The following is a 15669-nucleotide window of genomic DNA, read 5'->3' on the forward strand; positions in this document are numbered from 1 at the left end:
GAAAGACAGAGAAACCATTGATGTGAGAGAAACACATCGATTGGTTGCCTCCTGCACCTGCCCTGACCAGGGCCCAGGCCAGGGAGGAGCCTGCAACCACGGACGACTGTGCGTGCATTTAACCAGAATCGAACCCACGACCCTTTGGTCCGCAGGCCAACGCTCTAACCACTGAGCAACCGGCCAGGGCTTATTTCTAGTCTTCGCTTTCTTTTTTTGTTTCTTACTCTTAACCCATTCAAGTCCCTAAACTGCCAGCCAGGGAGCGGGGACCGTGACTCAGTGCGCGCCATGCTCAGTGCCAGCTGCACCAGTGCCCTCTGACTCGGTCTCCACGTCTCCGCACCGTCGGAAACCTGTGGTTGCGCAATGTTTGAGTGCGTTCATGCCTCCGACGGCACTGCCAGGTTTCGCAGATAAAGACACAGGCTACCGAGTCCAAGCTGAACTCCTGATCAACAATGGATTTTTTTAGTGTAAGTATATCCCAATGTTGTAGAGACTAAACACACATGCCCTGGGTATCCGACATTTCAGGGCAGCGAGGTGTCCTAAGTGTTACCTGGCAACCGGACCCGCTACCTGGAGACGCAGCGCCCTGTTGGCTCTGGCTGTCCTGACGCTGACAGGTGGTTCCCTTTGTCTGTCCTTCCGCTGCCAACGTTGTGCCTTTGAGCTGTTTCCACGGGGAGGCCGAAGCCGCCCTCTGCCCCTGGCCCCAGGCTGCCGGGTCTCTCTCTTCTTTCGCGGCCATCTCTGTTTTATAAATTTACTAGAGGCCCGATGCACGGAAATCGTGCAAGAGTTGGCCTTCCTTCCCCCGGCTGCCGGCACCGGCTTCCCTCAGGCACCTGGGACCCGGGCTTCCCTCGCAGCCCCGGCTTCATCCGGATGGACGTTGAAGGACATCTGGACTGTAGTTCCATGTTTGGTCGATTTGCATATTACGCTTTTATTATTATTATAGATTATATTGATGTCAGAGAGGAAGGGAGAGGGAGAGGGAAAGAAACATCAAGGATGAGAGAGAATCACGGATGGGCTGCCTCCTGCACGTCCCTACTGGGGATGGAGCCCGCAACCCCGGCCCGTGCCCTGACCGGGATTCGAACCGAGACCTCCTGGTCCAGAGCTCGACCCTCAACCCCTGAGCCACAGGGGCGGCCTCCCTGGGACTGCTTATCCCCGGGGCTCCCTTCGCTGGTTCGCTGGCTGCCACCTGTTCCCGCCTGTTTTTCTCCCTGGGCAGCTAAGCGCGGTGGTTCTAGAGCTTCAAGGCGGACACACTGGGGTTGAATCCCACGCCCGGCTCGCAGGGAGGGGACTGGGAACAGGGTGTAGGGTCTGCAGGCCGCAGGGCTCCTTCCCCAAATGCAGGGCGAAGCCTGCCTGGCGGCGAGGGCGAGGGCTCCGAGCTGCTGCGGGCCCACTGCCCGGGCGCACCCCGCACAGCTCCTCATCCAGAAAGGCGCTCCCCCCGGGTGGCCCGGCTCGGACGGGCTGGGCCCGGGGCTGCAGCTCTGGCTGCTCCCGGACGCGCCCCGGGAGCCCAGCCCAGGAGGGCGGGCGGCCTCCACCCCGCGCGGGGCGGGCGGCAGGTGCCGGACCCAGCGGCGCCAGGACAGCCGTGCAGGGGGACCGGATCGGAGCCCGGAGAGGTGAGTGCAGGGGCCCAGGGCGCCCCAGACGCTGCGGGGCGCGGGGGGAGCCAGGGCCGGGAGGGAGGGGGGAGCCAGGGCCCGGGAGGGGGAGGGGGCGCCGGGTCCGGGCCCCCACGAGCCTGGCCGCTGCCCTGGGCGGCGCGGTGGCCCCGCCCCCAGGCCTTTGCCCCCGAGGCCTTTGCCCCGCAGGCCCGGTCCTTCCTCCCGCGGAGCCGCCGGCGGGCAGGGCGGGGGGCCGTGCGGAGGCGGGAACGGCGGGGCGCGGGCGCGGCGGCGGCCGGAGCGGCGGCGGAGGGACCGGCACCGGAAGCGCTGGCGGCGGGGACGGACGGGACGGCGGGCGGCGCCGCGCGGCAGGGGGCGCGGGGGACCCGGCGGGCACGGCAGCCCCGGGCGCCCAGCCGAGCGGGGCAGGTGAGCGGGGCGGGGGCGCGAGTGACACGTTGCGGCTCCCGGGCGACGTGCGGGATGTGCGGGCGGAGGGGGAAGGGCCCGGGGGCGGGAACCGCCACGCGTGGGAGCCGGGGCGAGGGGGCCGGGCGGGGGGCGGTCCCCATGACCCCCGGTGACCCCCGCGCCCCCGGTGGCTCCGCCCGCCGCCCCGGGCGCCGCGCTGAGAAGCCGCAGAGGCTGCCGGACGTGGTGAGGCTGGCGGGGGGGCCCGGCCAGGTGAGGTCCAGGTGGGGGAGGGGGGGAGGGAAGGGTCGGGGCAGGTGAGGTTCCGGTCGGGGTCGGGGTGGGGGTGGTCCCGGCCAGGTGAGGTCCTGGCCAGGAGCCCCGTAGGAACGGCGGGGGGCCTGCCGGGGGCGGAGGCTGTGGGTTCCCGTTCCCTTCAGCCCCCGGCGGCAGCGGGACGGGCCGGGCCTGGCCGAGCCGCTCCCATCCGCTCGCTCTCGGGCGGCACTGGACAGCGGGGCTCAGGTAGCCGTTTCGTTCTTGGACCCCTGGGCCCGGACGGGTGGGGCTCGGGGTGCCTCCTCGGTGCCCTCCCGCCGGGTCTCCTGCGCGGCCACTCCGCTCGGCCCTGCATTTCTCGCGCCCACGGCCCCCGGCTGAGCCTGGGAAACCGCATCTCCGCTGTGACCCGCACAGGAGCGGGGCCGCCGGACCCCCGCTGCCGCCTGCGCCCGGCCAGTCCCTCCCCCCTCCCCCTCCACGTGCTTCCCGCAGCCGCAGGCCAGGCCTCCTCTGGCCACTGCTCGCCCCGCAGTGAAGAAACCCACATCATCAGGGCGGCCTTCAAAGCTGCGAGCTGTCAGGGCTCCATCAGATCAATGCGTCCCTTTCTCTTAGTTTTTAAATGGTTTTCCCTCGCACAGCCTCAGTGTTAGCCCGACCAGGTGGTTGCTTTGAAATGTCATTTCCGAGCCTGCGCCCCGCTGCCTTGGCCGGCGACACCCTCCCTCCCTCCCTCCCTCCCTCCCAGGCCGCCTCCCGCACCTGCCGTCCTGGCGGAAACTCTGCTGGTCCCTCGAGGCCTGGAGTGCGGCCCCTTCCCATCCGCTCCCGGAGGCGACCGCTAGTCCAACACATTCTTCTCTGTGTCCGGCGTGATGAGCCTTACGCTCGCCAAGTTTGCATTGCGCCATGGTTATTTGAGGGACTTATCCCTGCGAGAACATAAGCGGCTTTGTTGTTGTTATTGATTTCGGAGAGGTAGAAACATCAACGATGAGGGAGAGTCATTGATCTGCTGCCTCCTGCACACCCCACACGGGGGATGGAGCCCCCAACCCGGGCCTGTGCCCTGACCGGGAGTTGAACTGTGACTTCCTGGTTCATAGGTCGCTGCTCAACCACTGAGCCACGCTGGCCGAGCTAGAACATAAGCTTTTTAAGAGAAGTAATTATATCTTTTAAGTTTCTTTAGCACTTTAATACTTGAGCACAGCATTAAAGAGATTGGACTCAATAAATAATTATTCATTAAATCATAGAATGAGACAGTCAGACGCTCGCCGTGCTCCCGGAGGAAGGGTGCTCCTGTGTTGTGTAACCTGGCTTCAGACTTTCATTAACAACCTTCACTTGAAAGCACTTTTCCGTCCCATGTTTTAGTCCTTCATTTGCTGCTAGAGGTCAGTTTTTGAGATAGCATTGTTATTCTCACTCCTGTAGGAGGAGGAAAGTAATTTTCTCTCTGCTCCTCTAAGTTCTTAGACCCCTATAATAAAAGACAGATTACCTAGAGAAAAGCAGAAGTTTATAAGCATGCAAGCTTAAGGTCAATGTGAACAGGCGGCCTAACTTAGGCTTCAGCCCGCTAACGAGCAAGGGCACCCCAAGTCTGCCTGCTTGGTCCCGGGGTCCAGAAGCTCACGGTAATGCCGCTGGGCTGACCTCAGAGGATAGAGTCACGGAGAGCTGCCCCCGGAACCTGCACACACTCAGCCCGAGAGCCTCCTGGAGTCCCGGCCTGCCGCAGGCCTGTCCTCAACCTTATGCCCGTCCTCACCTGGCACCACCTGGAGGGCGTGGCGAATGTGTTTGAGTTTAGCCACGTGGGCATAATTGAAAAGAGGTGCCATAGTTCCTTGTGCTGTTGTCGTGCTGCCCTGTGACCTGGCCAGACTCTTTCTGGAGTTATTTGAGTGACGCGCGTCTTTCATGCTGGAGGATGCGCCCCAGGGAGAAACAGATCCTGTGTGTCTCGTTCGTGGTTGTGTATCCGCAGGAAGCACCTATGAAATGCGGGTGGCAGGTGTCCTGCTCCCCGTCTCCGCAGTCCGAGCCTTCACGAAGGGCCGGTGCTCGCGGGCCCACCCGCGTCTCCACTCCCGCCTGCTCTTTGCAGGACACGGGGAGCTGCTGCCTTGGGCTGCATGGCAGGAAACCAGTGGGAAGTGGTGGGCAGGAGAGACGGGTAGGCAAGGGTCCCTGCGACAATTTGTCTTCCCAATCGTTGGCTGGACAGAAAGAGTACAACCGAGCACTTTTTAATCTAAAAATGAAAATATAAATATGGTATATTTATATAGCTGAAGGAATATTGATTTTACCTGAATGTGTGATGCAGATTCTGCAGACTGTGGAAAACCAAGGTAAAAATTAACTCACAGAACGTTGACATTATGGTATATAAACAGTCACCTGACACCTGGAGGAAGAAAGGGAAGGAGAAACAATGGAAAGTTGTCTAATTCAGACGGTCCTAGGGACCGGAAATCCGCAAAGATTAGAGCTGGGCGTGGTGTTGGGCAGGCTTACACTTTCCTCTGAGCACTTACGAGGGAACTGAGTTCGTGGAAGTTTTCGTTTCCATCATAGAAAGAAAATTGAATATCCCAATAGTGTAAATTACCTGACTCATTTATTGCACTTTTACAAGAAATAAGATTTGGGGGTTTCCCCAGGACTGCCATGGATTCCAGCGACAAGGTATGCTTGCCCGTTTGTGAGGAGGCTGGTCTCCTGCGAGGTCTCTGGCCAGCTTTCCTCTTTTCTTCACCTTTCAGCGTCTCCTGGTACTGGCTTCAGTGTCCGGTCCAGAGCAGAAGGAAGGGGGTGGAACGTACATACTCCATCTTGTTTGAGGCCTGATGGCTCTTACTGGCTTTTTAAATGTATCAGTTGATGTCTTTTCTAATTTGTTTATTTGCCCTGTTTATTTTGTTTTTCAGGCAGATGCAGATAAAACAATGTCTGCCAACCTCAAATACCTTTCCTTGGGGATCCTGGTCTTCCAGACGACCAGCCTGGTGCTGACGATGCGCTACTCCAGGACTTTCAAGGAGGAGGGGCCGCGGTACCTGTCCTCCACGGCCGTGGTGGTGGCGGAGATTCTGAAGATAATGGCCTGCGTTCTACTGGTCTACAAAGACAGCCGTAGGTATCCAGGTTGTTGTTTGTAAGTCATTGAAGTTTATTTAATTGTTTGGTATTATTTATATATGGCATATACGTAAATATATGTTGGTAACTACACATCTGAACACTACTGCATTTTCTAATACCCTAGTATATTCAGAACATTTCAATATTTGTCATTTTATTAAGACCGCCTTTTTTTTAAGATTTTTTTTTAATTGATTTTTAGAGAGAGGGGATGGGAGAGGGAGTGAGAGAAAGAAACATCAATGAGAGAGCAAAACATCTATCGGCTCCCTCCTGCATGCCCCCTGCCGGGATGGAACCCGAAACCTAGCACGTGCCCTGATGGTGAAGGGAAGGGGCAACCTTTGTGTGCATGGGGCAGCACCCACTGAGCCACAGGGGCCAGGGCTCCGAGTAGAAGGACATACGGATCGTGCTGTTCTGAATATGCTTCCTGATAATATTTAACATTGGAAAAGTTAGCCTCATTAAAGGTATAGTTTAGACCTAAAGTGTCTTAACATGTAGCCCAGTATCCTTCCTCACAAGAGAGAACACTGCAGCCTAGAGAGAGGGTGCTAGTACTCAGCGTCACTCGGCGCCTGATTTCACCTCTGCATGTTTTTCCTAGAATGCAGTCTGAGAGCACTGAATCGAATCCTGCGGGATGAGATCCTTAACAAGCCTATGGAAACGATCAAGCTTGCTATTCCATCCGGGATATACACTCTTCAGAACAACCTGCTCTACGTGGCGCTGTCCAATCTCGACGCAGCCACCTACCAGGTGCCGAAGGCGCATTCCTCGGGTCCTTGTAACCAGCGGACCCTCGGCCATGACTCACGTTCGCTGTTTCCTCTCCCAGGTCACGTATCAGTTGAAGATCCTGACGACGGCGCTGTTCTCTGTGTCTATGCTGGGTAAAAAGCTGGGTGTGTACCAGTGGCTCTCCCTGGTGATTCTGATGGCCGGAGTGGCTTTTGTACAGGTACCTGTTCAAGATAAGCTCTCCTGTCTGTGTCGCAGTTCCACAGCCTTGTCTTCTGCGCAAGGACAGGTGGCTCTGCTGTCTAGTGAAGCAAATCGATGCTTATCCTCCCCGCTGAGACTTTTGAGAGCTTCCTGTGGGTGATACATTGGGGCTGTGCCTGGTGCTAAGAAACATGTAAAAACCCAATGGTCTGACGCGAAGAAGTGGATCAGCTAGTTAGGGACTAGGACACTGCTGTGCGGAGGGAAGCTAATTGCTAGCGGGTCCCAGGAGCTTCGAGGCGTTGGATACTCCCTCCCGCCACCAGCGCCCGAGGCCATTCCTTCCACTCTTTGCCCCTCTTTCTCGGCTCCTCACGGGTTTCCTCCGGGTCCTTTTGCTGGATACTGACTTGGGGACCTGGTCCTCAGTCAGCTTGTGATTTCCTTAGTTATGTCCTTATTTGTGGAGATGCCACCATGTGGAGCCTTCTATTAGCACGCTGTGCTGGAGGCTCCTGGCTCACGGCCGGCAGCTCTGGTTGTCGCCTGTGGTGTCAGATTTGTGTATCTAACCCCTGCTGGGCAGCTTGGCTGGGCTCTTCAATTGACCTGATAAACGAACTTGACCTCCTGCCCCTGCTCCTGTCTCTGTTTCTGCCAGTCACTCTTACTCAGCCTGGGGTGGGCCTGGCCTCTCCCTTCTGCCTGGACGTCCAGTAAGACTTTGCTGCTCTGCTGCTTGTTCTCCCAGATTGTGTCCTGCCTGTCTGCACCTCGCTGCCCTGCTCCTGCCTCTGTTTCTCCTGTGGCCGTTTGGCTCTATAAAAGTACTGTTGTTGTGGGGTGAAAAGGATGTTTTCCCCTTCAGTCCTAACCGCCCCCCAAATTCAGCCTCCACGCAGTCACCGCCGTGGTCTGTCTAAGAACAAATCCAACCCTGTCGCGTTCCTGCCACTCAGAGGCCCCGCAGCACTTTCCCAGAGTGTAGTGTGTGCCTTGGATAAATCTTTTCCGTATTTATTTTAAACTAGAGGCTCGGTGCACAAAAATTTGTGCACTAGGGGGGGTCCCTCAGCCCGGCCTGTGCCCTCTTGCAGCCTGGGACCCCTCGGGGGATGTCCACCTGCTAGCTTAGACCCGTTCCCTGGGGGGATCAGGCCTAAGCTGGCAATCAGACATCCCTCTGGCAGCCCAGGAGCCCTCATGGGATGTCCACTTGCCAGCGGGGAGCAGGCCTAAGCTGCAGTCGGACATCCTTAGCGCTGCTGAGGAGGTAGGAGAGGCTCCCACCACCACCGCTGTGCTGGCAGCTGGCAGCCTGGCTTGTGGCTGAGCAGAGCTCCCCCTGTGGGAGCGCACTGACCACCAGGGGGCAGCTCCTGCATTGAGCGTCTGCCCCCTGATGGTCAGTGTGTGTCATAGTGACCAGTCATTCCCAGTGTTTGTGCTGTTAGGGTCTATTTGCATAATACCCTCTTATTATATAGGATTGAGGCCTGGTGCACGGGTGAGGGTCAGCTGGTTTGCCCTGAAGGGTGTCCTGGATCAGGGCGGGGGTCCCACTGGGGTGCCTGACCAGCCTGAGTGAGGGGCTGCTTGGAGAGGCCGCTCTGAGCTGCCGCAGTCCGTCCCTTTCTCTCTCTCTCAGGCTAGGCTGAGAATAGTAGTCGCCACAGCAATACCGCTGTGGGGTGAAGTAAGACGGTTCTAAGGTTGTCTTTCAGAAGCTCCTCCGCAGCCCCCAGGACTAGCGTGGTGGCATTTTCGCCTCCGGGTCTGAGCGGGGCTCTGTGCACGGGGAGCTGCGCCGGAATTGAACTGCATTGTGTTCTTCGCCCAGTGGCCCTCAGATACCCAGGAGCTGGACTCGAAGGCGCTCTCGGCCGGCTCGCAGTTTGTGGGCCTCATGGCCGTCCTCACGGCCTGCTTTTCCAGTGGCTTCGCTGGGGTGTACTTCGAGAAAATCTTAAAAGAAACCAAGCAGTCGGTGTGGATCAGAAACATTCAACTGGGTAAGTCTGAAGTCTTTGCTAATGTGATTTTTAAGGTGGTTGTATTGTTACATCTAAAGATTTCTGTAGATCTTCAAGTAAACAAGCCTTTCATGAAACGTGCTGTTGATCCAAATACCTGGCAAGATCCAAGTACCTGGCAAGGTTTTGGCCCTTTAAAAAGGTTGTACTTTAAATGACTACCTTTACTCAGGAATGTGGGGTTTGAGGTCTGTGACGTAGGGTGGGTGGAGGCTGTTTCTGTCCTCAGCGTTTGGAGCCTGAATGTGGCTGCGTTTTTCCTGGAAGATGTTGCGAAAACATATATATTTCCTCTCCTGTAAAATGTACTTACAGAGCTCTGTATGTTGCTCTGAGGGTTAGATGAGAGAATGCATGTGAAGTGTTGAGGACGAATACTTGCACACAGCAGGCCCTGATGTCAGCTGTTGCCATCAACATGCAAATATCGGAGGAGAGAGAGAGTCAAGGTTTGTGTGAGTTGCCCACAATTTTCTTGAATTATAAATGATACATGGAAATCTTTCCGAGCGGATGATTCTGTGGAACTTCATGGATTTCTGTTCATTGCTCTGACCTCACACACAATCCAGTGGTGAGCCGCCTGAGGTCTTGAAAGGACACGTAGATCAGTACAGAGCTTGGAATTACAAACCATGAATGAAAGCACTGTCGCATTTTCCAAACACGCAGATTGGTATAACCCAGCCGTGGGCAAACTACGGCCCGCGGGCCGGATCCGGCCCGTTTGAAATGAATAAAACTAAAAAAAAAAAGACCGTACCCTTTTATGTAATGATGTTTACTTTGAATTTATATTAGTTCACACAAACACTCCATCCGTGCTTTTGTTCCGGCCTCCGGTCCAGTTTAAGAACCCATTGTGGCCCTGGAGTCAAAAAGTTTGCCCACCCCTGGTATAACCTGTTGGATCCCAGTTTGGGAGTGTTTCATAAAATTTTAAATAAATAAAGTCAGTGATGTAAAACTCCACCTCTGGCGGAGAATTTATGCTACAGCTGGGCTTGCATAAGAACGGGAGATAGGCTGTTCATTTCCGCGCTGGTTCCATTGTAAAATGGACAGTGGAGAAGCTGGTCAGTAATTGTTTAGGGGTCATCTAGTGCAATGGTCAAGGTCGTGTCTCCAGGCCGCGGTGGGGACCCAGTCCTGAGCTCGTCCCTTAGCTGCCGCATGAGCTCAGCAGGTTTATTTAGCATCTCTGTGGCCCTGTTTCTCCAGCTGTAAAATGGACAAGACTATCTACCCCGTAGGTTTGTTGTGAGTTCACACACGTAAATCACCCAGAACAATTTGTTATATGTGCATTTCATATTATTGTTCATACAATGGACAACTATGCGACGGATAGAAGAATGCAGATCTGCACATACTGCTACATATGTACCCTTCTGCATTTGATGCACTTTTGTAATTACCCAGTGTGATTCTTCTAACACAAGACCGTACCTGTGCGAGCACCGATTTCTCTCATTTTGTAGCATGCCAGTGTTATCTTCGAGTTTGAAATGAGAGTTTGAAATGTTAGAAGGATGGAGTTGGCAAAATGCAATTTTGGAAAGATGGCTTCCCCACCTCCCAGTCCCCTCCCGTGGAACACAGTGGCTCCTTATGGCTTTATCAACACTGCTGCCCTCACCCACGGCTCATTCCTTGCAGACGCCCTGAGGGTGCCCGTGTGCCCCTGAACTCCACTCCCCGAGGAGGTTTGGGGACCTCTGAGATCAGGTCCTGGGCAGATCTGCGGGGGGTGGGGGAGGGCGGGGGCGGGCCGCAGTGAGTGAGGCACCTGCTGTCCTGAGTGACCTTCCCTCCTGAGGCCTCGGCAGCGAGGCCCGCAACTGCCTCTCAGCGCTGATTTTCTGTTGTTACTTACTGACCCTTCCAGCTTCCTGAGAAGGAAGGAAGAGCGCATGCCCCACACGTGAGTGTGCCTGGCTGCAGGAAGGCACAGATGCACTGACATGTACCCAAAGCGAGCGTTTTCCAACCCTTCGGAGGGGAGCCGTGGAGTCATGTGATTTCTGCATTATCTTGTGTTGATGCTCCAAGATTTAGATCCGTCACCACTGCTCTCTTTCTGTTCCCATGTCTTCCTCTTATATTCATAGCACTGAGCGCATTTTTGTTAAATTTACATAAATGTCCAAGTAAACAATTTAAAAGGAAAGTATAAAGTTATGTGCAATGGCCAGACATCTCCAACAGCTGAGCTGACGGAAACTCCCGCCTTGCAGGCTTCTTCGGGAGCGTGTTTGGCTTGATGGGCGTGTACGTGTACGACGGAGAGCTGGTGTCACAGAACGGGTTTTTCCAGGGCTACAACCGGCTGACCTGGGCAGTTGTTGCTCTTCAGGTAAAGCATTCACTTTCCTGTGTGAGGCGACTGCACTGGCTTTAATGCAGAGGATCAGAGGCCCCGATGAGCTGCGGGAGGGTCCCCCTGGCCGTGCTCAGCGCCCTGGCTTCTCCGGAAGTAAACAGCGCTGGTCTGCGTGCCCCCGAGAAAGTGGCAGCGAGGAGGGGCCAGGAGGGCCTGGGCGGGCCCGGGCCTTCGCTTTACCAGGAGGAGATGCCCCGTGAGAGCAGGAGGCTGGAGCCGGGCAGATGGAACTTCCCACTTCTCTGCCGTGGGCACAGGAAGGCGGTCACCCGTCAGCTCAGGAAGCAGGGCCAGAGGTGCAACTGGGGACAGCGCGCCCCTCCTGTGGCCACATGTCGGCACAGCCTGTGCCCTGAGTGTGCAGGCTGAGCCCTGTCACCTCCAGGCCGACTCACCGCCCGGGAGGATGGGAGACGCGGCTGCAGGTCCTGCCTCGCAAAGCCGCTGGGGGGTGGGGGGCAGGGTCCCTGCAGAAGGTGGTCGGGAGCCAGGGGCGGGCCGCGAGGGCAGGAAGGATGCTCTGTACCACAGAGGAGACAGGGCGAGTGCAAGTTCAGAGAAGCGCGTAGAGGCAGGAAGTCCGTTCCGTGCGATGGCCTTGACCTTAGAGAGGAAGCCTCTGCCCTTAGGAAGTGGCTGTGGGACGGAAAGGTTTGGACGTTGGTCGGAGGGACCACAGGAGTGAGCAGACGAGAGAGCACTCGGGGACGGGACTCAGACCTCCCGCAGTGACTCGGGGGCCTCCGCCCACTTCCTCCCTCAGGCTCTGTCCCTCCCCCAGGCGAGGGCGAGGGCGAGGGCAAGAGGCGAGAGGCGAGGGAATGGTCCAGAGCGGTGGCAGGAAGGAGACTGCAGGGTGCCACACCCCCACTCACTAGCCGCAGAGGCATCTGAGGGGTTTGGTAGGGAGTTCTCTCTGCTAAGGAAAGAGCACCGATAAAACTGCTCTAGGGAAAGTGAGGACAGTGAGAGGGGGTTGGATGGGGAGGAAGGGGGGGAGGAAGTGAAGTTAGGAGGCCAGGAAAGGCTGGCCAAGCTAACGCTCATGTGACCTGCATTCTTATTCAAAAGAAACACCTCGCCAGCTGGGAACCGGCCCTCACACCTGTCTGAACGCAAGGCTCATACTCACTTGGGTGAGGGGAGGTATTTCACTTGTACTCGGAGCAAACCCATCACAACACCCTGGGGGTCACACCGGCGGGTCACACTGGCGGTCACCCTGCGGGTCACACTGGCGGTCACCCTGCGGGTCACACTGGCGGGTCACCCTGGCGGTCACCCTGCGGGTCACACTGCGGTCACACTGGCGGTCACACTGGGGGTCATACTGGGGGTCACACTGCGGGTCACACCGGCGGGTCACACTGGGGGTCATACTGGCGGTCACACTGGGGGTCATACTGGGGGTGACACTGGGGGTCACACCGGCGGGTCACACTGGGGGTCACTTTACCAGGCAGCTTTGGAAATAGAGGCTATGGAACAAAACCATGGAGGCCACTGGTTAGAAGAGGTGCTTAATGAAAATCGCTTACTAAATGGGAATACATTGTAGGACAAAGGCTTAAAGCTGCATTGAGTAATGACATTGTTTTGAAAAGCAGTTTTATAGATGCTTGTTTTTAAAAATAATATTTTAACACTTCTGCAGGCACTGGGCGGCCTTGTCATAGCAGCTGTTATAAAGTATGCAGATAATATTTTAAAAGGATTTGCAACCTCTTTATCCATAATATTATCGACACTGATATCCTACTTTTGGCTACAAGATTTTGTGCCAACCAGGTAACATCTTTTCTTTAAATCTCCAAAAGGGTATAGGAAAGTAAGGATTTCTCTTAAGATCTAGTCTGAAAAATGCTGTTCTATTACAACTTTTGAAGAATCATGGAAATGTAATGAGGGTTCCTTTTAGCTATCTTTTTAAAAAGATTTTAAATTATATGCATGACAGTATCTTCCACTGGAAAAGTTTTTATACAGATTTGGCTGTCCAGGCGTTTCCCCGTGGATCTGAATGGGTTTTTTTTCTCCCAAAGAAAAAGTCATGTAAAAGTCATATTTAAAAGTTCATTGGCCTTATAAAGTCATAAAATAAGCCAAAAAATGACATTTTAAAAGGTTTGCAGCTTTCATTCTCTTGAAGAATAAACATGTCAAAAGTTAGGGTTGGTATTCTAGTTTACGTCCAGTTTAAGGTCATTTCCAGGTCACAGTAAGGGCTCATATTTATGGATAAAATAAAAAGAAACCAAGCCTCCCTGCATTTAGTCTTTCTCTCTTTTAAAAAGCGCCCTGAAACATTGGTCCGGAGGTTTTCTGATTACTGCCTTGGATTTTAAACTGAAATTTACTTTGGTTTGAAGAGTGTAGATTTCCCTTTGCAGTTTCACATCTTAAAACAGTTGAGGTCTTATTCAATGTATTGCAGGCTCAAGGCACATTAAGATGAAATACAGTTAGACATCTTTGCTTTGGGGGACAGTGAGGAGGAGGAGGAGGAGGAGGGAGCTGGAGCCAGACGCGTCACGGGGAGTGGTGGACTGGGAGCCAGTTACTTGAACTCGCTGCCTTCAGTTTCTTCTCGGATTAAAAAGGAGAACTGCCACCACGTCCTCGCGTGGCTGGAGAACTGAGGGGACATGTGGACACTAGTTGGGCAGCTGGGTGTAAACACAGGCTCGGTCCGCCTGTTACGGCAGCATCTCCCACCACTTGTTAGAGTAAAGAAGAGAAGGAACTTGTTTGCTTTTAATCTCATTTTGCCTTTTTCCTTTTCTCTTGTGTAGTGTCTTCTTCCTGGGAGCCATCCTTGTAATAGCAGCTACTTTCCTATACGGCTACGACCCCAAGCCTGCAGGCAACCCCACCAAAGCATAGGGGGCGCTGCTCTCAGGGCTCGCAGGATCCGGGCTCGCTCGGCGGGAACCCGCAGGACTGCTCAGAGCCCAGGGCGGTGTCGCCGCTCTTCACACTGTCCAGGTGGTTGGAAAACATGAATGTGCAGCTCAAGTCTGTCTGTGTGACAGCAGGCCTGTCGCCTCTAGAAATCCAAGCTTGAGGTATTGCCGGGATCAGAATCACTGCGGGGACTGGAGATGTGCGTCTGGGGGATCTGGCCGTTCGGACCGTGCAGGGATGACCTGTGCACGCGCTGCAAGAGCGCACGCAGCAGGTGTCAGCGGTCATGTCTGCAGACGAGCTACTTCATTCTCTTCGGTGTCTCTCACCCTCCGTGCAGGTCAGCAAGCCAATGGCGTAGTCAGAGTTTGACGGTTAGGATTATTGCCTATAAAGCTGTGCAGAAATAGAAGTATGGCCTGAGAAACATTTTCACGGACCCGAGATTTCTATATTTATACAAAAGATTGGTAAACAAAAGATCGCTAAATGTTATTCAGCTACATAAAAACTGGTGACGTACCATTCTGGGTCTGGCTGGTCAGAGAACGAAGTGCAGAGTCCACGTTCACATTCCACAGAGACACACACATTTCTCCATCTGCCCGTCAGCTCTCAGCCTCGGAAGCATCCCCGCCCGTGCGGGTGGCACTGGGCACTTGGGCGCTAGCGGAGCTGTCCTCCCTACCTGCTTCTTTTCTGTAAATCACATCGTCTTTAGTGGTGCTTTAAATTAATTCCTGTGTGTTCCATTAAAGTTTTAATACGTAATTTAAAGGGATGAAAAACTCATTTATTAACTTACAATAAAATAATTCTTGTCTAATATCTCCATTTGGAGAGTTTTGAACTATCACAGCATGAACTGTACACATTAGAATGTTTTTAATGAGTATTTTACTCATTGACCTGTAAAGTCTACAACTGTTGACAAAAACAACCACCAAAGTAGGACTGACATCAAGGAATTGAGACCAAAACGATTTTCCTTGGAGACATTCCAGGTTGCCACGGTATCACCTCATATGAATGGCGCTCTGACCGACACCCAGGGCCGCTCAGCGCTTCCCAGGCGCTCACACCCCGCCCAGGGGCTCTGAGTCCCCGGGGCTGGAGGCGGGAGGCCCTGGCTCCCCTGGCCTCTGACAAGGCTTCTTTTCCATTTGCTCGGCACCGCAGGTGAAGTGGCAAATGGGATGAGTTATTTACCAGGGGCACAGGGAGAGGCTAGCAGAAGAGAGAAGAGGACTTTGTGGGCAAAATACTTCAGAGGTTGGAATGTGGGTTTATTTATTGACGCCTGGATTACCAGGGAGTAGAATTATTTTACTTTGTTTTTCATCATACTTAATATATTTTTAAAGTTTCCTGTAAAAAGTCGCTCTAATGGACTTTGCTAAATGTTATTTACTTCACTACTTCTCTCTCCACTACTTCGTTCATTATAAACAATATGCTAATTCATGGGAGAAAAGTGCCAGTTGATAGTTCTATTAGAATGCAGAGCATGGTGTTCGGGAATGAAAGTCTGAGCTGCCACATGAGGGTGTTTCCTCGCCCGGATGGGATCAGTCCTGGGGGAAGTGACGTGGCCGTGCTGTCGGCTGTTTCATGGAGGAACACGTAGGAGAGATGCAGAATTTACATGTTTACGTCCGTTTATAGTGAAGGTCACGTTTCACAGAAGGAGGGGTAGTTTGAGATGTAAACTAGATTGTAAGACAGACTGACAGGAAACTACCTTTGTGCTCAGCAGACGTGGTTAATCTGACTGTTCCTAAGAAGCGCCACACTTTGCCTGCTTGCCAAATTATTAGACTTTTAAAATGCATCCTGTAGTCATTCAACTGAGTTTCTTTTAAAAACAGGGTCTCGCATTGCTCGTTTTATTTACACTTCCATC

The 15669-nt window shown here is 54.2% G+C and overlaps 1 protein-coding gene across 3 annotated transcripts; it reads left to right on the forward strand.

Annotated features, from left to right (window-relative positions):
* Window positions 1-1586: 1586 nt before the first annotated feature.
* SLC35A3 (solute carrier family 35 member A3) lies at window positions 1587-14594 on the forward strand. Of its 3 annotated transcripts, none has more exons than XM_081112525.1 (8): window positions 1587-1658; window positions 5282-5486; window positions 6106-6260; window positions 6340-6462; window positions 8287-8458; window positions 10717-10835; window positions 12517-12650; window positions 13655-14594. In XM_081112525.1, exons 2-8 carry the CDS (start codon window positions 5300-5302, stop codon window positions 13743-13745), a joined length of 981 nt encoding a protein of 326 aa, XP_080968651.1. In that variant the 5' UTR covers window positions 1587-1658; window positions 5282-5299; the 3' UTR covers window positions 13746-14594. The 3 variants fall into 3 exon arrangements, with proteins under 3 accessions (XP_080968651.1, XP_080968650.1, XP_080968652.1); XM_081112524.1 differs by lacking the exon at window positions 1587-1658 and adding an exon at window positions 2018-2075; XM_081112526.1 differs by lacking the exons at window positions 1587-1658; window positions 12517-12650 and adding an exon at window positions 2018-2075.
* Window positions 14595-15669: the final 1075 nt, after the last annotated feature.

This window comes from Myotis nattereri, assembly GCF_964212035.1.
Source record: "Myotis nattereri genome assembly, chromosome: 18".
Taxonomy (NCBI): domain Eukaryota; kingdom Metazoa; phylum Chordata; class Mammalia; order Chiroptera; family Vespertilionidae; genus Myotis; species Myotis nattereri.

Excerpts from the sequence above, each read along its gene's own strand:
- SLC35A3 (XM_081112525.1), top strand. The coding sequence starts at position 5,300 with ATGTCTGCCAACCTCAAATACCTTTCCTTGGGGATCCTGGTCTTCCAG. Across the intron at positions 6,261-6,339 it reads TCGACGCAGCCACCTACCAG|GTCACGTATCAGTTGAAGAT; the intron begins GTGCCGAAGGCG and ends TTCCTCTCCCAG. Across the intron at positions 12,651-13,654 it reads CAAGATTTTGTGCCAACCAG|TGTCTTCTTCCTGGGAGCCA; the intron begins GTAACATCTTTT and ends TCTCTTGTGTAG.